This window comes from Alligator sinensis, unplaced genomic scaffold, assembly GCF_000455745.1.
Source record: "Alligator sinensis unplaced genomic scaffold, ASM45574v1 scaffold1382_1, whole genome shotgun sequence".
NCBI lineage: Eukaryota > Metazoa > Chordata > Crocodylia > Alligatoridae > Alligator > Alligator sinensis.
The window spans coordinates 175338-191315 of NW_005843036.1; the positions used below are offsets into that span (position 1 = coordinate 175338).

General features: G+C 54.8%; 1 protein-coding gene across 1 annotated transcript in view; it reads right to left on the reverse strand.

The window, feature by feature from the left end:
• KIF21B (kinesin family member 21B) overlaps window positions 1–15978 on the reverse strand; it is a 48124-nt gene that overhangs the window by 8706 nt on the left and 23440 nt on the right. Inside the window, exons 11-29 of the mRNA XM_025193321.1 lie at window positions 15748–15972; window positions 15416–15497; window positions 14829–14835; window positions 14527–14637; window positions 13842–14033; window positions 12506–12705; window positions 11081–11188; window positions 10495–10563; window positions 9482–9711; window positions 8556–8703; window positions 8198–8392; window positions 6100–6201; window positions 5165–5330; window positions 4618–4678; window positions 4114–4171; window positions 3138–3343; window positions 2543–2617; window positions 2191–2304; window positions 151–189 (exon numbers count right to left, since the gene is read on the reverse strand). Coding sequence (XP_025049106.1) covers window positions 151–189; window positions 2191–2304; window positions 2543–2617; window positions 3138–3343; window positions 4114–4171; window positions 4618–4678; window positions 5165–5330; window positions 6100–6201; window positions 8198–8392; window positions 8556–8703; window positions 9482–9711; window positions 10495–10563; window positions 11081–11188; window positions 12506–12705; window positions 13842–14033; window positions 14527–14637; window positions 14829–14835; window positions 15416–15497; window positions 15748–15972 — 2388 coding nt within the window. The remainder of the gene's footprint in view (window positions 1–150; window positions 190–2190; window positions 2305–2542; window positions 2618–3137; window positions 3344–4113; window positions 4172–4617; window positions 4679–5164; window positions 5331–6099; window positions 6202–8197; window positions 8393–8555; window positions 8704–9481; window positions 9712–10494; window positions 10564–11080; window positions 11189–12505; window positions 12706–13841; window positions 14034–14526; window positions 14638–14828; window positions 14836–15415; window positions 15498–15747; window positions 15973–15978) is intronic.

Genomic DNA, 15978 nt, shown 5'->3' on the forward strand with positions numbered 1-15978 from the left:
TGTCAGCGGAAAGATTTGGCAGGGAGGGTAGGGAGAGTGGGGAGGGTGGGGGGTGGGAGAGAATGGGATGGGGGGAAAAGAGAGAGAGGGAGAGAGAAAGAAAGAAAAAGAGAGAGGAGACAATTTTAATAAATTGAAAGTTGTATCTACCTCAGCACCTCCGAGACAGAGGAATCGCTGTCATCAGACCTAGGGGCAGAAAATTAGCAGGATTATGGGAGAGAAAATCCCAGACAAGAAAGGCAGCAGCGGAGTCAGAGTGGAGGGTTGTTATTGCATCTCAGCAGGTGGGGCAGCGCGAGACAGGAGCATACATAGAAACCAGGGAAGAGAGGGCAGAGGAGTAGGAGGGAACATGTGGATCGGGCAAGAGACCTCTCAGTCTGCAGGGTGAGGTGAGGGTAACTCTGCTGGACTCACGCAGAGCCCAAGGACCATCCTGAGCATCTTGTGTGACCTGCACAGAGCAGGCCGGAGAATCACCCCCGGCACCCTGTGCCTTGAGCCCACAGCTGGGGATGGACGAGTCTTTCTAAGATCCCTCCATGCTGTTCATTATCCAAGACAAACCGCTCTATTGAAAGGCAGCCCCCCCACCCGCCAAGCCCCATGTTCTGCACCCATGAGTGTAGGAAAAGCCAGAGAGTAATTCACTCCCCCAAGAAGCACTGAGGACAGTGGTGTCCCTGACCTACATACACCATCACCACCACCTGGAGAGCCTACCAGTGCCCCAAGTGCACCAGCTTCAGGCCAGCAACACTGTTTGGAGCTCTTCAGGGAGATATAAGGCAACTGCTGTCAGAGCCCTGGGTGCCCTGCACCATTGCTCTGCTGCTCCCTTGGAGCTGGGTTGAGGATCTGGCCTATGAATTTTCAGGCCGTCTCAAGGTAGCTTGTTATTCTGTGGAAACCGCACAGACACGGAGAGCAGCTCCACCCACCTCCCCAACACAGCCCACCAGGAGTCAACCCTGCCTGGCACCCCTCACCCACCAGGTGCCAGGAATCAGGGGCCTGACCCAACCACTCTTGCAATCAGTGGGAGCCCTTCTGAGGAGCCCCGCGGTGGCTGAAGCAGGCTCAAAGGGGCTGGATTTGACAGGCTTTCAAGGTGCATACCACAGCTGGTGCCCCCAGCATCTGGGAAACGGCCTCCGTGTTGCGTAGAGATCATGTCGAGACCCCTCTCCATTCCTAGCATAGGAGGCTACACACATCCACAGGGAGGGGATTGTGGATATGGCTGTGAACTGGTGCCGGCTTCCTCTATATCCCCTTTATAGATTAAGGCAATCCCATGTGGTGAAATTCCACCCTGGGCAGGGACCCAGCACAGCAGCCACCGACACGAGGGGCTCCCAGAATCGGGAGCAAGATCTGATACTGCTGGAGCTAAAGACCTCCAGCTCCCTAGTCAGGCTATAACTAATCCTATGGCCTGTGAAGGGGCACCGAGGGGACCCATGACACACTCACCATAGGGTTACATGTGCACAAGGCCCAGGCACATGTGAACACTGTGCTAAGATGTCCAACAGCACTACAACACGGCCCAAGTAATGCCAAAGCCCAGCAGGTCACTGCTTCTGGATCCCCAAACATGAGCTTTTTTTCTCCTGCCTGAGCTCAGGCTCCAGGCTCATTAGCCCTTGCCGGTGCTGCCAAGGAGCCGACGTGAGGTCACTAGGCAGGGCTGAGTGATCCCGGTATCCATGGAAATACCCACAGCCCTGGTGCCACCCAGGGGGGCTGTGACCCTGCATGGGAGATTAATGCAGCAGCTTGCCAGCTCACCCACTTCACCTACATTGCTTCAAAAGCCTGAGGCCAAATTGCATGCATTTGTGACTTGATGGGTCTCCAGTCAAGCCCTTGCAGGTGGCCATTTCTGATGCGGGGTCCCTGCTGTGACTAGCGACACTGGAGGGGGTGTTGGCTGCTAGGATCCTTGCTGGACCACTGTAGTTAGAGGATAGTGAAGCAGAGTCCAGCCTGGCTCCCACATCAGCTCTACCATCAGGGAAGGCCCAACAGCAGGTGTGGAGGGTGTCAGGGCAGCAAGAGCCCAGCTGGGAGTCCATGGTTTTGGGATCATTCCTGGTACTAGGTGCTGGACTACAGAGCCCTTGTCATTTGCTGCCTTGGCACTGAACGCCCCAGAGCCCTCCCACCCCACAAGGGCCTTACTTGTCCAGCGCAGACCCCTGGCTCTGGCTGCTCGTGAGGCGGGAGAAGACATTGCGGTCATTTCGTGGCCTGGTGGGAGGGGATGAGGGAGGAGTGAAGCCAACATCCGAAGTCCTGAGTCATGTTGAGAGAGACACCACAATTAGACACCTGCCTGAAGGAAATGTCCTATCCCCCAATTCATTCCCTGCCAACACATCGGCCACCCCCACCTCCAGTCCCCCACGTACAGCATGCAGACCCTTGCTAGGCAGCCATCAGTGCAGCCCATTCACTCCCCCAGCACCCCAATGCTGGCCTGCCACCTCCACTCCTCTCCTCCTCTTCAGCCCTAGCTCCCTCCAGGGTTTACCTGACAGGCTGTCCACGGTCATAGGATTTCCTCCTCGTCAGAGGTGAGGTGTCAGAGCCGCGGGACTGCCTTGGGCTGGACAGAGTGACAACAGGTCAGCAAGCCCCTCGTGTTGGCAGAATGAGAATCAGCCCCTGCCCCTCACCCATCCCAACAGGGGTCAGCTCAGAGGACCCTGCTAAGCACCAGAGAGGACACATCTAGGTATAGGCAGGAGGTTCAAGTCCCACTAGCACCATAAGCATGGATCCAGGGAGCCACAACATTGCCCGGCCTTGCACGAATCTGATGAAACTCTGCTAACAGAGGAGGCAAATCACAGGGCCTTGGACACAGAATGTCCCATTATCCTGCAGAGGTTGTTTATAGGGGATCCCAGTTCTTCCCTCTCTTCTCTGGTCCCCACCCCTGCTAGTAGCCAGCACCTATTTGCTATCCATCCAAGATAGCGATGTAGGCGTTCTGAGGTCATGTGGGCTGGAAGCACTTGCCTCGCATGCTGCCTGCAGGGTGAGGGCTGAGGTACTGAGACACATTCGTGTTCAGCTCCTCAAGACCCCATGGGCATTTGGGGCCTAGGCTGCCCAGGACTTACAAGGTGCTCCCACGGGTGGGCAGGCTGATGGTGCGGGACACCTTCTCTTTGTAGTAGGGATGCTGGATGGAGAAGCCAATCCCATCCTCCTTAATCTCCATGAGGGATGCCAAGGACTTGGTGATGTTCTTGGTGGAGATGTCCAGTGTGGGCCCCAGGCACTCAGCTGACACAGCCTTCATCTGTCCCGAGAGCTTGGGTTCCCCCTAGAGCAAGGTACAGAGAGGAGAGGGTTGAGGGATTCACTGCTCTGTGGGGATGAACTTGTTATGCATTCAGTGGTACATTGTATTTGCTATTTCAGGAGTTTGAGATACCAAGGCCCTTTCACTATGTGCCTCCAGCAGCCTCTTCTGCTGCTGGATGCCAAGCCTAAGCCTGTCTGAGGTAGCGATACAGCCAGGTGCTCATTGCCTGCATTTGCTTTTCACAGGCTTGCTAGTGAGGATAACAATGACCCTCAGTGTCAGGTTGTTCTCTGAGGTCCTGCAGGCACAGTGACACCCCCCCCCCCCCCCCCCCCACACCCCCCCGCCCTGGAGGAGTGTGCTCTGCACACCCTGGGCACTGCACACACTTCCCTTGGCATTCAGATCTGCAAGAAGCACAGATGTACAGTTCACAGAAACCCTGGCACAAACAGCCCAGCAACAGGGCACCAAAGCTCTTCAATGGACTCCAGTGCCCCAGGGAGCCCAATGAACATGAGGTCCAGCCGCTGGCTTGTCCCTAGCAAGCCAGATCTGCTGCTGTTAAAGTGCTGGCACCATCCCTCTTGGGTGTTCAGTCTAGGGTTTTCTCCACCAGTGCAAAGTCTTAGACCCCACAGTGGGGTCACCATCCCACCCAGCTGCAAAGCATAAGAAGGGAGGAGGTCTGATGGACCAAGCCCTGGCTTTGACCTGGCTCTTTTACCCCCATGACAGGGCTTTGTTCAGCTGCACAGCAACATGTGCTGTCTGGGATGTGAACTCACCTTAAACTTGAAGTCATCCTGGCTGGCTGAGCCCTTCATGGAGAAAGACTGGGAGAAGCTGTAGTGAACACAGAAGGTTAACAGTCAGCCCTCTGAATTTGTCTCCAGGGACGCAGACTGAAGGAAGAAGCTCCCTCACAACTCAACGACTGAGTCCCCACCTGGCGAAGGTTTCTCTTCCCTTCCCCAAACTCCTCCCCAGGATAAAGCCCAAGATTCCCCCCTTCCCCTGCAGTGGGGAGACCTCTCCACTCCCACCCAATGTAGTCACTTCCCAGCTCCTTCTTGCCCTTGCCCCTTTCTGGCCCTGACCCTGACTGAAGCAGCCTGAATGGGGATTCCCTCCAGCAGCCCCAAACCACACCATTGTCCTCCTGCTACCCCACCTCATAGGGCTGAGCAACCTTTCTCCCCAGATTCCCTGCCCCGACCCCATTAGAGGCATTCTGGGCTTTGGTGGGGAGCAAATGTGGGGCACACCCCAGCCTCTCTGGATGTACTCACCTCCCCTCTGAGGCCAGGCTGAACTCCGAGATCTCCTCATCTGTGCTGGCATAGCCATTCTCTATGCAAGGAACAGGTACTGTCAGTGGTGCGGTGGGAAGGTGGCACCCCTCCAAGACTGATCCAACCAGCACCAGGCAGCAGGAGGGCTCAGATTAGCAAATGGGCTTTTAGGAGGTGACAATGTCCCCTCCTGAGAATCCCAGACACTACAGTAATTGTTCTGCTGACTCCTGTGCCCCCTCATTGCTGGACAGGAGTCCCCTGCCTGTGCTTCTACAGCAAGGTGGCCGACTACTGCAGTCCAGGGGATGTTGGAACAATCCCTGAACCTACAAGGGGTCTAACTAATTCAACATCCCACAAGAGGGTGGGAACTCCCTGGCAAACACCACTTTCAGAGGCTAGGAAGTACACACTTCTGCCAACCCCAGGCAGAGCTGCTGCCCCAACCAGTGCTCCCTGTCCATGGCCAGGCATTCCTAGGTGCCTCAGGAGCTCCCAGGAGGGAAAGGCCCTATGTCTGCTCCATAAGCAATGCACCCACCTTGCTGCACATTGTGGATGAGCGCCTGCAGCTCAGGATGAGACTCTGCCTTCTCCCGCAAGGCGTCCAGGATCACGTGGTTCTGAGAGGAGCTGGTCACGTCCGTCTGCCTCAGGCGCCCCTCCAGCAGGCGGATCTGGGCTTCTTTCTGAGCCACCTGCAGCCCCTGTGTGGACGGAGCAGACAGGTAAACCTCAGCCTTGCACGCAGAAGGGCCTTGCAGTTGGGGCAAGGAATCAGGATTCTTGGGCTCAACTAATTCCACCCCTCAGCTAATGTAGACCTTGCACTCGGGTTTTGTTCAGTTGCTTCTTATAACCCATGTACCATACCACTGTGACAACATTCATATGACAGGCTCTGTCACCTCTGTGCCAACAGAGCAGGATCCTTTGCCAGTCTAGGTCAGTGGTGCTCAACATTTTTCCCCAGCAGGCCAGGTGAGCAATGCCTAGTTCATCCACAGCCTGGATCCAGCCCCAACCCAGTCCCATGTGGGGAAAGGGAGTGTGACCCAGCCCAGCCCCAAGGGTGGGGAGAGGATTAGGAGGCTTGGCCTGGCTCTGACCTGCCATGCAGGGCTTGGGGTTTGTGAATTTGGCAGGGGAGCCGGTGGCCACATTAATAGCCACCACTCCCATGCCGCCAAATTTCCATACCTGTTGGAAGCCCTGACTTCCAGCTACTATGGCTCTGTGGGTCACATCTGGCCCATGGGCTGAGCACCCCTGATCCAGATCAATGCACAAGGACATCACCCTGTCACAAAGCTCCAAACCCTGAGCCACCACCATCACAAATCCAGATTTCAGGCCCGGACTTAGCCTGTCACTACTGAGATAAGAACCCATGGGAGGCTTCCTGATATCATCTGCTCTGCCACTTCCACAGTCCCTAGCAGCACCCTTGCTGCATCCACAGGTCTCAATCCTCACCTTATCAATCGAGGCCTTGAGGAAGTTGTCCAGCAGGAGACGTGCCTCAGCCAAGGAGCAGGAGCTGATCACCACCGAAGTGTCGATAGAGTCCAGCTCTTCCTGCAAATCAGAAGACCCCCCAACAAGGAAGGGAATTAGAAAGCTGAAGTCATCCAATGGTCAAGATCCTGAAAGGCAGAGCTGAGGAATGGTGGCATGACCAGCACCCCGCACATGGACACACACAGGCATGAGGGCATATGTTCTCTACACAGCTACCATACAAGTAGTGTGTCAAAGCTGAGTGTGTCAAAATGCCAGCCACCAGTAATCTCACTTAAACCCTCATCTAACCATTGTCCACACAGATCTCTGCCCAACCCCAACCAGAAAGGAGGTGCTCTCTGTGCACATACAGGACCCAGCCTGGCTCATAGTCTTGGCTCAAACTGGATGAAGCTTTCTAGACTGGTATTCAAGCAGATTTATGCTCCCAGAGCACTTACTTTTCCCTATCATCTATAAAGCACTACACTCACACAAGCCACCACCATCACAAAACCAGATTTCAGGCCTGGACATGGCTAATGATGCTGAAGCCCTTCCATTTATAAACCTACAAATAACATGCAACTCAGGTCTCATTGTGCCCCGAGTCTGTTGGGCTCTCACTTATAACAACATCCCAACTGTGGACTGAACCATACACCTCCAGCACCAAGAAAAAGACCTTCTACTGCTTGGTTTACAGGGCTAAGTCACTGACTAGAAGAAGCATCTACTGACCAGTCTATTAACGAGAGTCTAATCGATCTACTGACGGGAACTAGCCACTAGAGGGAGAGCAAAGAGCTGTATTTGGCTCCTTGGAGTTGTCTCCCAGCCCCGAAGACTCACAGTTTGCCCGCAATCTTCCTTCAAAGAATTTATTTTATGAAAAATTGTTTTGACAAAAGACCTCCAAAATTTGCCCTTAAAAGTCTTTCAGAAGAAAGTTTTAGATTTCTGAAAAGTGAGAAGCCTGAAAAATGTTAAGTTACTAAAAACTTTAGAAAAAACAAGAAACCTATAGTTTCCTACTGGGGGAAAAAAAGCTGTATTTTATTCATGGGGAAAAAAGCTGTATTTTATTCATGGGATATAGAAAAAAAAGGGTGGAAGTTTCCCCTGAAACAGCCCTCGATATTTTTAACTAATGTCTTGTACTAGACCTAGGCTCAGTTCAGAACACAAGACCATCCCCAAAGGCCTTGGCTTCAAACTGAGCTATACAAGATCAAGGGGGTCGTTGAGCTTGGGCTAAGTCATTTCACCTGGGAGGTTGTGTTGCTAAAGCCCGTGCTTTAACTATGTTTGAGCTCCAATAGGAGCCCAGCTTAGTGAGAAGGTGCTCTTTGTACACATACAGGACCCAGCCTGGAGAGGCCAGACCATAGCCATGCTTATCCCACAGTTCCTCTTGTGTTCTCTGATCTGCACACCAGTGCGAAGTGAGTCCCAGCAAGGATACTGGGCCTGAAGACTGGCAAGGGAGGTTGGGTGTGTGGCAGAATAGGGGAGTCAGCAGTTCCTTCCACAAACAAAACAGTCCAGGCCAGGATTGAAGAGGACTGTGAATGATGATGATGACGACGACATTTAGGTGTCTCCTAGATCCTGGTCTGCAGAGAGCTATTGACTCCAATTCCCATCACAATGTAGCTGATTCATGGTCCCAGATGCCCCCAGACCATTTCCACCACATTCTTTGGCCTGACTCATGGGCTAGGGCAGCCTATTGCACCAACATCTGCAGTGCTCATGAGCACGCCAAACAGAGCATTCACAGACCATGTTACTGGACAACCACAGTGAGCAACGGACCTGCAATGATGGAAAATACTGTCCCTTCTCATTAAGTCTGCATAGGAAAGGGGTATGATCTAGCAATTTTTAGCAGAGAACTAGGATTCCTGGGTCCTTTCCTCAGCTCTGCTTGTGAGTGTGTGACCCTGGCAGATCTTTTCAATTCTGCTCAGTTCCCCTGTCCATGGTAATGCTGCCTTGGGCCTCTTCATACAGGACCCTTCCCCTGCTCCCACCCCACCAGAAGTCTCCATTCTTCTCCCCCCACCACCTTGGTCTCCTCGATCTGCATGATAGTGGCCTGGCAGTCAGAGATGCTGTCGTTGATGTAGTCTATGTTGGCTGTCAGTGCCTCAATCTCCTCATTCAGCTCCTGCAGGCCCTTCTGCTCCTCAGGGCTCTCGGCCTGCAGCTTCTCCCTCTTCCCCAGCAGTGCCTCTTGCAACAGGGACAGTTCCTCCCGTTTCTGCAGGGCAGAGGGATGGAAAGGAACCAAGTTCATCCAGCACCACCTAGGCATTATCAACATGCCCAGCACCCCTTTGTCCTGCCCATGCTCCAGCCATCCCAACCTTGGCAGCCCTCCAGGCAGCCCAGTGTTCCCAGAAGAACCAGCCCCTTGGTCTCACCTTGATCAGGCGCTCCATGTCTGCCTCCAGGTTGACGATGGTCATCCTCTGCATGACAATGTCAAAGATACGCCGCTCCAATGACTGCCACTTGAGCCGAGCCGCCTTGTTGAAGGTCTGGCTCATTCCCTTCTTTGGGAACTTCTTCCTGCATGGGAAGGATAAGCGGTCAGGGCACTCCAGCTGCTGCAATCTTCCTGCATAACCACTCTGGCCAGGTGCAAGAGCAGTTCTTGCCTCTGCCTAAAAGGGGCTTGCAGACAGACAGAGCCTGCACTCCAAGTCCTCAGACACTTTGGAGGTTGTGCAGAAATGGGGGGTTCCCCTGGAGGCACCCACCTGCTTTTTGACAGACTATTGCCAAGATGCCTGGTCTTTTCTTGCCTGTCCACTCCTTCAGGGTGATTCAGTTTTAAAGCCACACTACCCAATCTTTATAGCCTGCTTTTCAGGCAGTGTCCAACATGTCTGCATGTGTTCCAAGGTGTCTTAGGTAAGGGAGCTACACAGCAGCAGGAGAGACCAGAAAGCAAGGACACTAGCTTGGAAGCCTATTGTTACTCTGCTGCCAAGAATGGCAGGGCAGATTGATAGTGGTCAGGACAGAGCCAAGCCCAAAGCAGGGGAAACAGGGGGCCACAGAGTGGGATGGAAAGTCCCCTGCAGTTGCAGAAGGGAGCCCAAAGTCAGGAAAGCAGGAGTGGTGGAAGGCCAGGTTGAGACATTCACATGCCAAATCTAGAGTGTCCTGCAACTGAACAAGTGACAAACCCATCCCCACGTGTAGCCTGGCCTGGAAATCTGCTCCACTCCAAACCCCAGGAACTTGGGGCCCAGCCCAAAGGCCAACCAGGGGCACAGGGCTGTGCAAGTCCTCCTCAGTGGGTGGCATGGGCTGGGAAGAGCCAGCCTGTTCCCAGCCTCACCTGACAGGCCGGGCGCCGTTCAGGGAGGGTGAAGGGTCTCCCAGGAAGTTGTTGATTTTCCGGTTCCATTGGCGCACAATGCTGGAGACAGAGCGTGACCCGGACTCCGGTTCCGATGAAGTGGTGCTGGCAGAAACCTCTACCCCTGAGTCCATCACCGCCAGCTTATGACCTGTCCTACCAGCAACACGGTCCGACATAGGTTTGGCCAGGCGACGCAGGGCTGAGACCTAGGCAAGAGCAGCCCCTAAATGACAGGCTCAGACACATGATCCTCCCTCAGAAGCTCAGGGGATGTCACCTCCAAGCCACCAACTGGCCAGGCCTCCAGCCCCAGCTGGGTCTCCAACTTCCTGAGCCACAGAGTGCCCACTAGCTCCTGTCTCAACTAAATGAGCATCGGGGCTGTGGTCTTCAAGGCAGCACACCTTTAAACAGACCCCAAGCTATCCGGGGAAGGGAGGAGGCCCAGTGTCCTTAGGTGGCACTTTCCTGAATGCATCAGGATCAGCTGGGGAAATTAATGGGATCCAGACACTGAAGGCACTGAAGATGGGATCAGAGAGTCATCTTGTGAGCAAGGCCACATGGCAGGCACTGGAGTCAGCTCGGTGGCAGGGGAAGTGACCAACTCTGCTCCGGGATGCAGTGGAAAGCAATGGGTCAGAGCAGAGTAGGGGCCCTGTCCCAGAAAGGGGAAGCAGCAGAGACAGAAGATCTGGGCAGGAGACACATTGCCCATATTCTGTCCTCTCCTGCCCGGTTTTCCACAGCCACAAAAATCACCTTACTCCTTGGGAAATACACACACACAAGGCCAAGTATCTCATTACAGGCTTGGCTTTACCTAAGTATCAGTCACTGGGACAGGGCCTCAGTGGAAGCAGACAGCGCTGCTCTGCTCTGTCTGCAGATAGTCTGGCAAGGGGGTCTGGCACAATGGCACAGTCCAGGGTGCCCACCCCATCAAGGCAGCAAGCAGCTCTCCTCTGCAGCTCAGGGCCGCCACTCACCTCCTGAGTCTTCCTTCTCAGCACAATTTCCTGCTGGCGTTTCTGGGACTCCAGAGCCCGAATCTGAAACTACAAAGACAAAGCACATCCCTAGCAGAGCCCTGATTGAGAGCAAAAAGCTAAGCTGGTCCCTGGGTGTTGGGGTCTCTGCTCTGCTATAGCGCTCGTGCCTTCAGATCAGCTCATCTCCTGGCTCAGTCCTGTCCTGCTGGTCCACAGGGGCTCCCCTGTAGGTCAGCCCAGCCCTACAGGTGCTCTCCTGCTGCTCACCCTGGCTGGGAGCTGCTTCTCAGCTTTGCTCTGCCGAGATACAAGGGCTGAGAACATGCATCAGAACAGGCTCATTCATAACTCTTCCCTCCCATCCAGCCCAGAGAAGCCTGGCTTGGGGCATCACTGCAGGGAAGGCTTGAGCACAAGACACCTTAAAAAACCCAGCCTCACCGCTCTCTTGCTGCCCCTGGGTCGGACGCATCTCCCACTTGGATGCATTCCTCTGAGCTCCAGTCCTAGCCCAGCAGCTCAGCCAGCTCCCACCCTGGGTACTGCCCTACTTGTAAGTCACTGGAGGACTTGGGGCACTTACCTCCTGCCTGCGCTGCTCCTTCTTTAGCTGGGCAATCTCCCTGTTCCTCTTGGTCTCTGCCAGCCGCCTCCGCTGCTGCTCCTCCCGCATCTGCTTCATCAGTGCCACCTGTGGGGGGAAGGGCAGTTGTGCCATGGCACTCACTGTGCCAGGTCCAAGAGGAGGTCCCTACCCACAATTCCTAAGGGTAGTAGTGTAACAAATGGGTGGGCAAACTGGGCACATGCTCCAGGCACTGCATATGGGGAGAGGAGCCAGAAGGACAGGAAAAGAAAGAGGGAAGGGACACCTCATCCTCTCATCCCCTGCTCCAGCTTCAGGAAGCAGTGGCACAGGCAATGTGCATGTTATGGGAATCATAGTGTTACAGAGAGGCAGTGGAGTTTAATCATAGAGAAGGCTGAAAGGAACCTCAAAGAGATCATCTAGTCCACCTGGGGATCGAACACGTGACCCTGGCACCACACACTTAACAACTTGGCTGCTGCTCGTGGGAGGAGAATTTTTTGCCCCCCAAATCAGCATTTTTTTGCTCTCTCAACATGGGCTTTGGCACAAAGGTTGTAGTGACTTCATTGAGTGCCCAGGGCAGAGGTAGGAGAGCACATGGGGGTATGCCACCCACTGCAGGGTGGGGGGCAGGGGGAAAAGACATGGGGAACAGACGGCTTACATTCCCAGGCTATAGCTGCTGCTGTAGCAGCATCAGCTGCACTCAGGCAGCAGCAGCTTCATGGCTGGACTCCCTGGGAGCCAACCCTGCTGCCCAATTCATGCCCTCCACCCATACATCCATGTGGGTGCAGGGCTGTAACTGTTGTGACCCAGACTCGCAGGAGGCTCTGCCCCACCTGCTTCCCGCCCCCCCAGACACACTACTTGGTGCAGAGCTGCTCCTGGCTTGGCAGACTCCTGGAGGCGTGATGCTGGTGCCCCCTCCTAGCTAGCATCTGGGTCTGGTACCCCACTTGCCTCATCCTAGTTAGACTCCTGCTTCAGTGGCAAAAAAAAAAAAAAAAAATGGGGTGAAAATCCGCCCCCCCCGGGGAAGCAGTGAACTCCACGGCCACTCTAGAGAACGATATCCAGACTGCCTTGCACTTCATGACATGCGCTGCCTGCACCACTGCTTGCTGCTGTGTGGGGGAAAGGTGAGAGGCCTGCCCTGGGTGCATTCTTTGCATGTTATGCCCCTGCCTAAGGGGGGCCCTACTTAAATCAGGAACAGGAAGACCCCACATCTCAACAGCTAGGCAAGTTGGGCAGCACTATTGGATGGACAAGTTCTACTTGGGTAGCTGCAGGAGGGGTTTGTGCCAATCTAACCCTCTGCCATTCAAGCCAACCCTCATCACCATGTCACTAGCACAAGGGGCTGCACCTGCACCCACCCTACCCATGCAGCTCCCATTGCCCCCATGGTACCTTTGCTTTCTTCATCTCTGCCACCTCAGCCTGCAGCTTCTTCAGCTCCCGCTCATAGCGGGACTGGTTCTTGAGCAGGCGGGCGTGCTCCTTCTGGGCTGCTTGCAGCTTCTGCAAGTCCCGGTTCATCTCCTTCAGCCGTTTCTCATAGTCGGCCTTGATCTTGTTGGCCTTCTCCTCTGTGTAGCATTCCATGGTGCCTGGGGAGAGGCGCAGGGGTGCTGAGGGTACTAGGGGACTCTGCTGCATCTCTTATGCTCAGCCCCACTCAGGCCCCTCTCAAGCAAGCAAACCTGCCAGGCCTTATCAGGAAGGGCTTCGTATTGAGCCTTGGGCATCAGGCACTGAACCCTGCCTGATCCAGCAGTTCAAGAGACAAATGAGGGGAGAAGCCTGACCTGCCCGTTACAGGGACAAACACCTGAAAGCAGGTACCCCCAGTCTGAACTAGAGCTATAGCTTGGCAGCAAAGGCACTCGAGCCAGGTATATGCCAGGTAACAGTCCCACGAAGGGTTTGGCTAAGGCATACACAATTCACCTCCCAGCTGCCATTTCATTCTAGCTCCAGCTGATGCTGGGTGACCCTCAGGTGAAACATGTCTTATGGGGCTCAGCCTGAGGCAGGACATTTGGTTACCAGAGCAGTGAATTTAGTATTGATGGAGAACCTTCTCCAACCTCAGAGAAGGTTCCTGGGACTGACAAGGACCACAGGTATGGGGTTCTGGGCATGGGAAAGATGTCCTGTTGCTCCTGCTCTAGGGAGCCACCATTCCCTCTCTGGGAGGGCATCAGGATCAGCATGGAGACCAGCTCATCCACAGACTCTGCAGCTTCAGGCACGGCACTCAATGCCTCAGTTTCCCCATGCACCCAAGAGGAAAATAATTCTTTGTGGCCTGACTCCTGTGTGGTAAACACTCATGAATGCCTGTTCAGTGCTGTGAGCTCCTCAAGGAAGTGTCAGGGAAGGGAAAGCACTCTCCACCAGCCCTGAGCTCACTGCCTCTCCAAAGTCAGCTGGCAGGCTGCAGGGGTGGAAGGTCATGGGTCCCCAGCAGCTTGCCCATCAAGGGACGGGGTGAGTCAAAAAGCACAGCACGGTGACTCAAGAGTAGCAAGTAGGAAACCCTGGAAGGATCTGATCCAGAGGTTGGGATGCCTGACACCAAGCAGGAGCGGGGAGCTGCTTCCATTCAGGACTTGTTCAGTGCCAGGCAATTCAGAGCCCTCTGCTCTCAGGGCTGGCTGGCTGCAAGGGCCAGCATATGGGTGAGACTGCCTAGATACTGGAGGGGGCAGGGGTGGGAGGAGGAAGGGAAGTGACCCCTTACTGAGGTTCTGCAGGACCCGGTCCCTCTCTAGCTGGGTGTCCCGGATCTTGTTCTGTAGCAGGATCAGCTTTTCCTCATATTGATGCTTGAGAGTCTGCAGGCGCCGCTGACTGTTCTCCAGCTCATCTATCAGCTTCTGCTTGATCTCAATCTCACAGGTCAGGTCAGCCAGGTCAGCTTGGAAATTCACTGCTAGAAGCCAGGAGAGACAGTCACCATCAGGCAAAGGGGGCTGGGAGGCAGAGGCAGGCAGCTACGTGCTTGGTGGGGATGGGGGAGTGAAGGCCCTACCCTATGGTAGTCCCACCCAACCCAGACAAGGCAGCTCTCCGAGGTGAGGCACCTGGCTCTTGTGGGCTTAGCCTAAGAGGGCCAGCTAAGGGGCACAGCTGTGCCAGGGTAGGGACACCTTTCATCATGCAGGCCTGTGCCAAGGGGTGCCAGCTCCAGCAGCACCACCTAACACCCAGCAAACACTTCTCCAGTTGAGACCCAGACACCTCTCCTTGCAGTTGCACTGCAGCCCCCCACCACCTTCTCCACAAAGCACTTGATGCCAGCAAGTGAACATAGTTTCTGAGCCTGCAACAGACTCTCTCAGCCCGAGGGGTCCCCAGGCAGGTGCTGGAGATTCCCAGCACCTGGAGTCAGTGACCCGAGGGGACAGCACCCAGCCCCTTGTTACCCTTCTCCTCGGGATCAGAATCAGAGTCCGCCAGGCTCTCGTCACTGCCTGAATCCTCGTCTTCGTCCTCACGCCCGTCCTCTTCCTCACAGCCACTTTCATCCCGCTCTTAGACAAACTCATGGCTAGGACTGAGGCCAGGAGCCTTCAGCCTCATCCTCATCAGCTCCAGGGCTTAGTCTCTTGCCCCTTCCCAATCCCTAATCTCAGGCAAATTAACGATGGTCTTCAAGGCAACAGTAGGAGGCAGGGGCAGGCTACAGTCGGTGACAGCTAGCTCCCCTGTGTTGGCCAATTCAGGGCCTCCTCCTCTCACCCTGCAGGAGGCACAGATAATTCCTCACTCCTTCCAGAGCAAAATCAGGAGGTGGGTACGGTGGAAGGGCTCGTATGTCTGGAGAGAGCTTCTATGGACAGGTAACACCCTCCCACCCAGGACAGCAGCTAAATATTCAGGATCCTGGGGGCCCCTCAAATAGAAGCTGGGAGAGGCAAAACCGGGACATGGCTCAAGGGATGGAAACCCAGTAGCAATAAAAGGCACACGGCAAGTTGTCCAACCCTTCCCACTTCCACGAGAACAAGGCACAAGCAAGTGATAGTGTCTCCCTCTACCCTAAACTTCTTAAGTCTAGACAGGGTCAGATAGCAGCTGCTACACAACCTACAGGGTTGTCTTTGGTGCGGGATTCCTGGCTACAGATCCTGCTCCCAGGACCTCCTGCATCTGCTTGCAGAGCCAGGCTGTGCCTCAATCCCCTCCCAATGGTGTGCCAGGGCTCTCCTCCACTAGGCAAGATGATGAGAAGGTCATCAGTGTGGTGGGCCAGCAGGCAGGCAACCAAAGCCCACCCACCTTAGCAAAGAGGAAGCCAACCACTTCCCTCACCTCCTCCACTTCGTTCTCATCCGTCTCCTCCCCATTGTCCTGAAGCAGCTTCTGCCTCTTCTTAAACGCCTCCTTCTCAGGGCTGAATAAAGGGAAGTGAGGTTTGAAGTGAGTCCCAGCAATGGCCCACAGAAAACAAACATCCCTAGGAGACACAGTCTGAGAGTCTAGTAGCTCTTCAGAAAACCAGCCTCCCAGGCTTCCAGCAAGAAAGCTGAGCAGAGTTATGGGGCAATACATGGGGGCAAGAGGAGTGGTAGAGATTCCCCACAAGGGCTGGTAGAAACTCAGAGGCACAACTAGGGAGAGAAGTCCAGGTAGCTGGCCTTCACCTTTTCCGTTGTTGCCTCTTCTCCTTCTTCTTCAGCTGTTCCAGGTCCTGCTTGGCCCGTCGGAGGACATCAGAGGCCTCTGTCTCCACAGAAGCAATAGGGCTGCTTACCACACCCAGGCCCTGCCCTGGAGATGACCCTAGGGAGTATGGGGGCCGCGAGGAGAAACGGGACAGGCTGCGGCGAAGAGACTCGTTCATGGACTCACTCTCCAAGAGCTTTGTCCTGTGG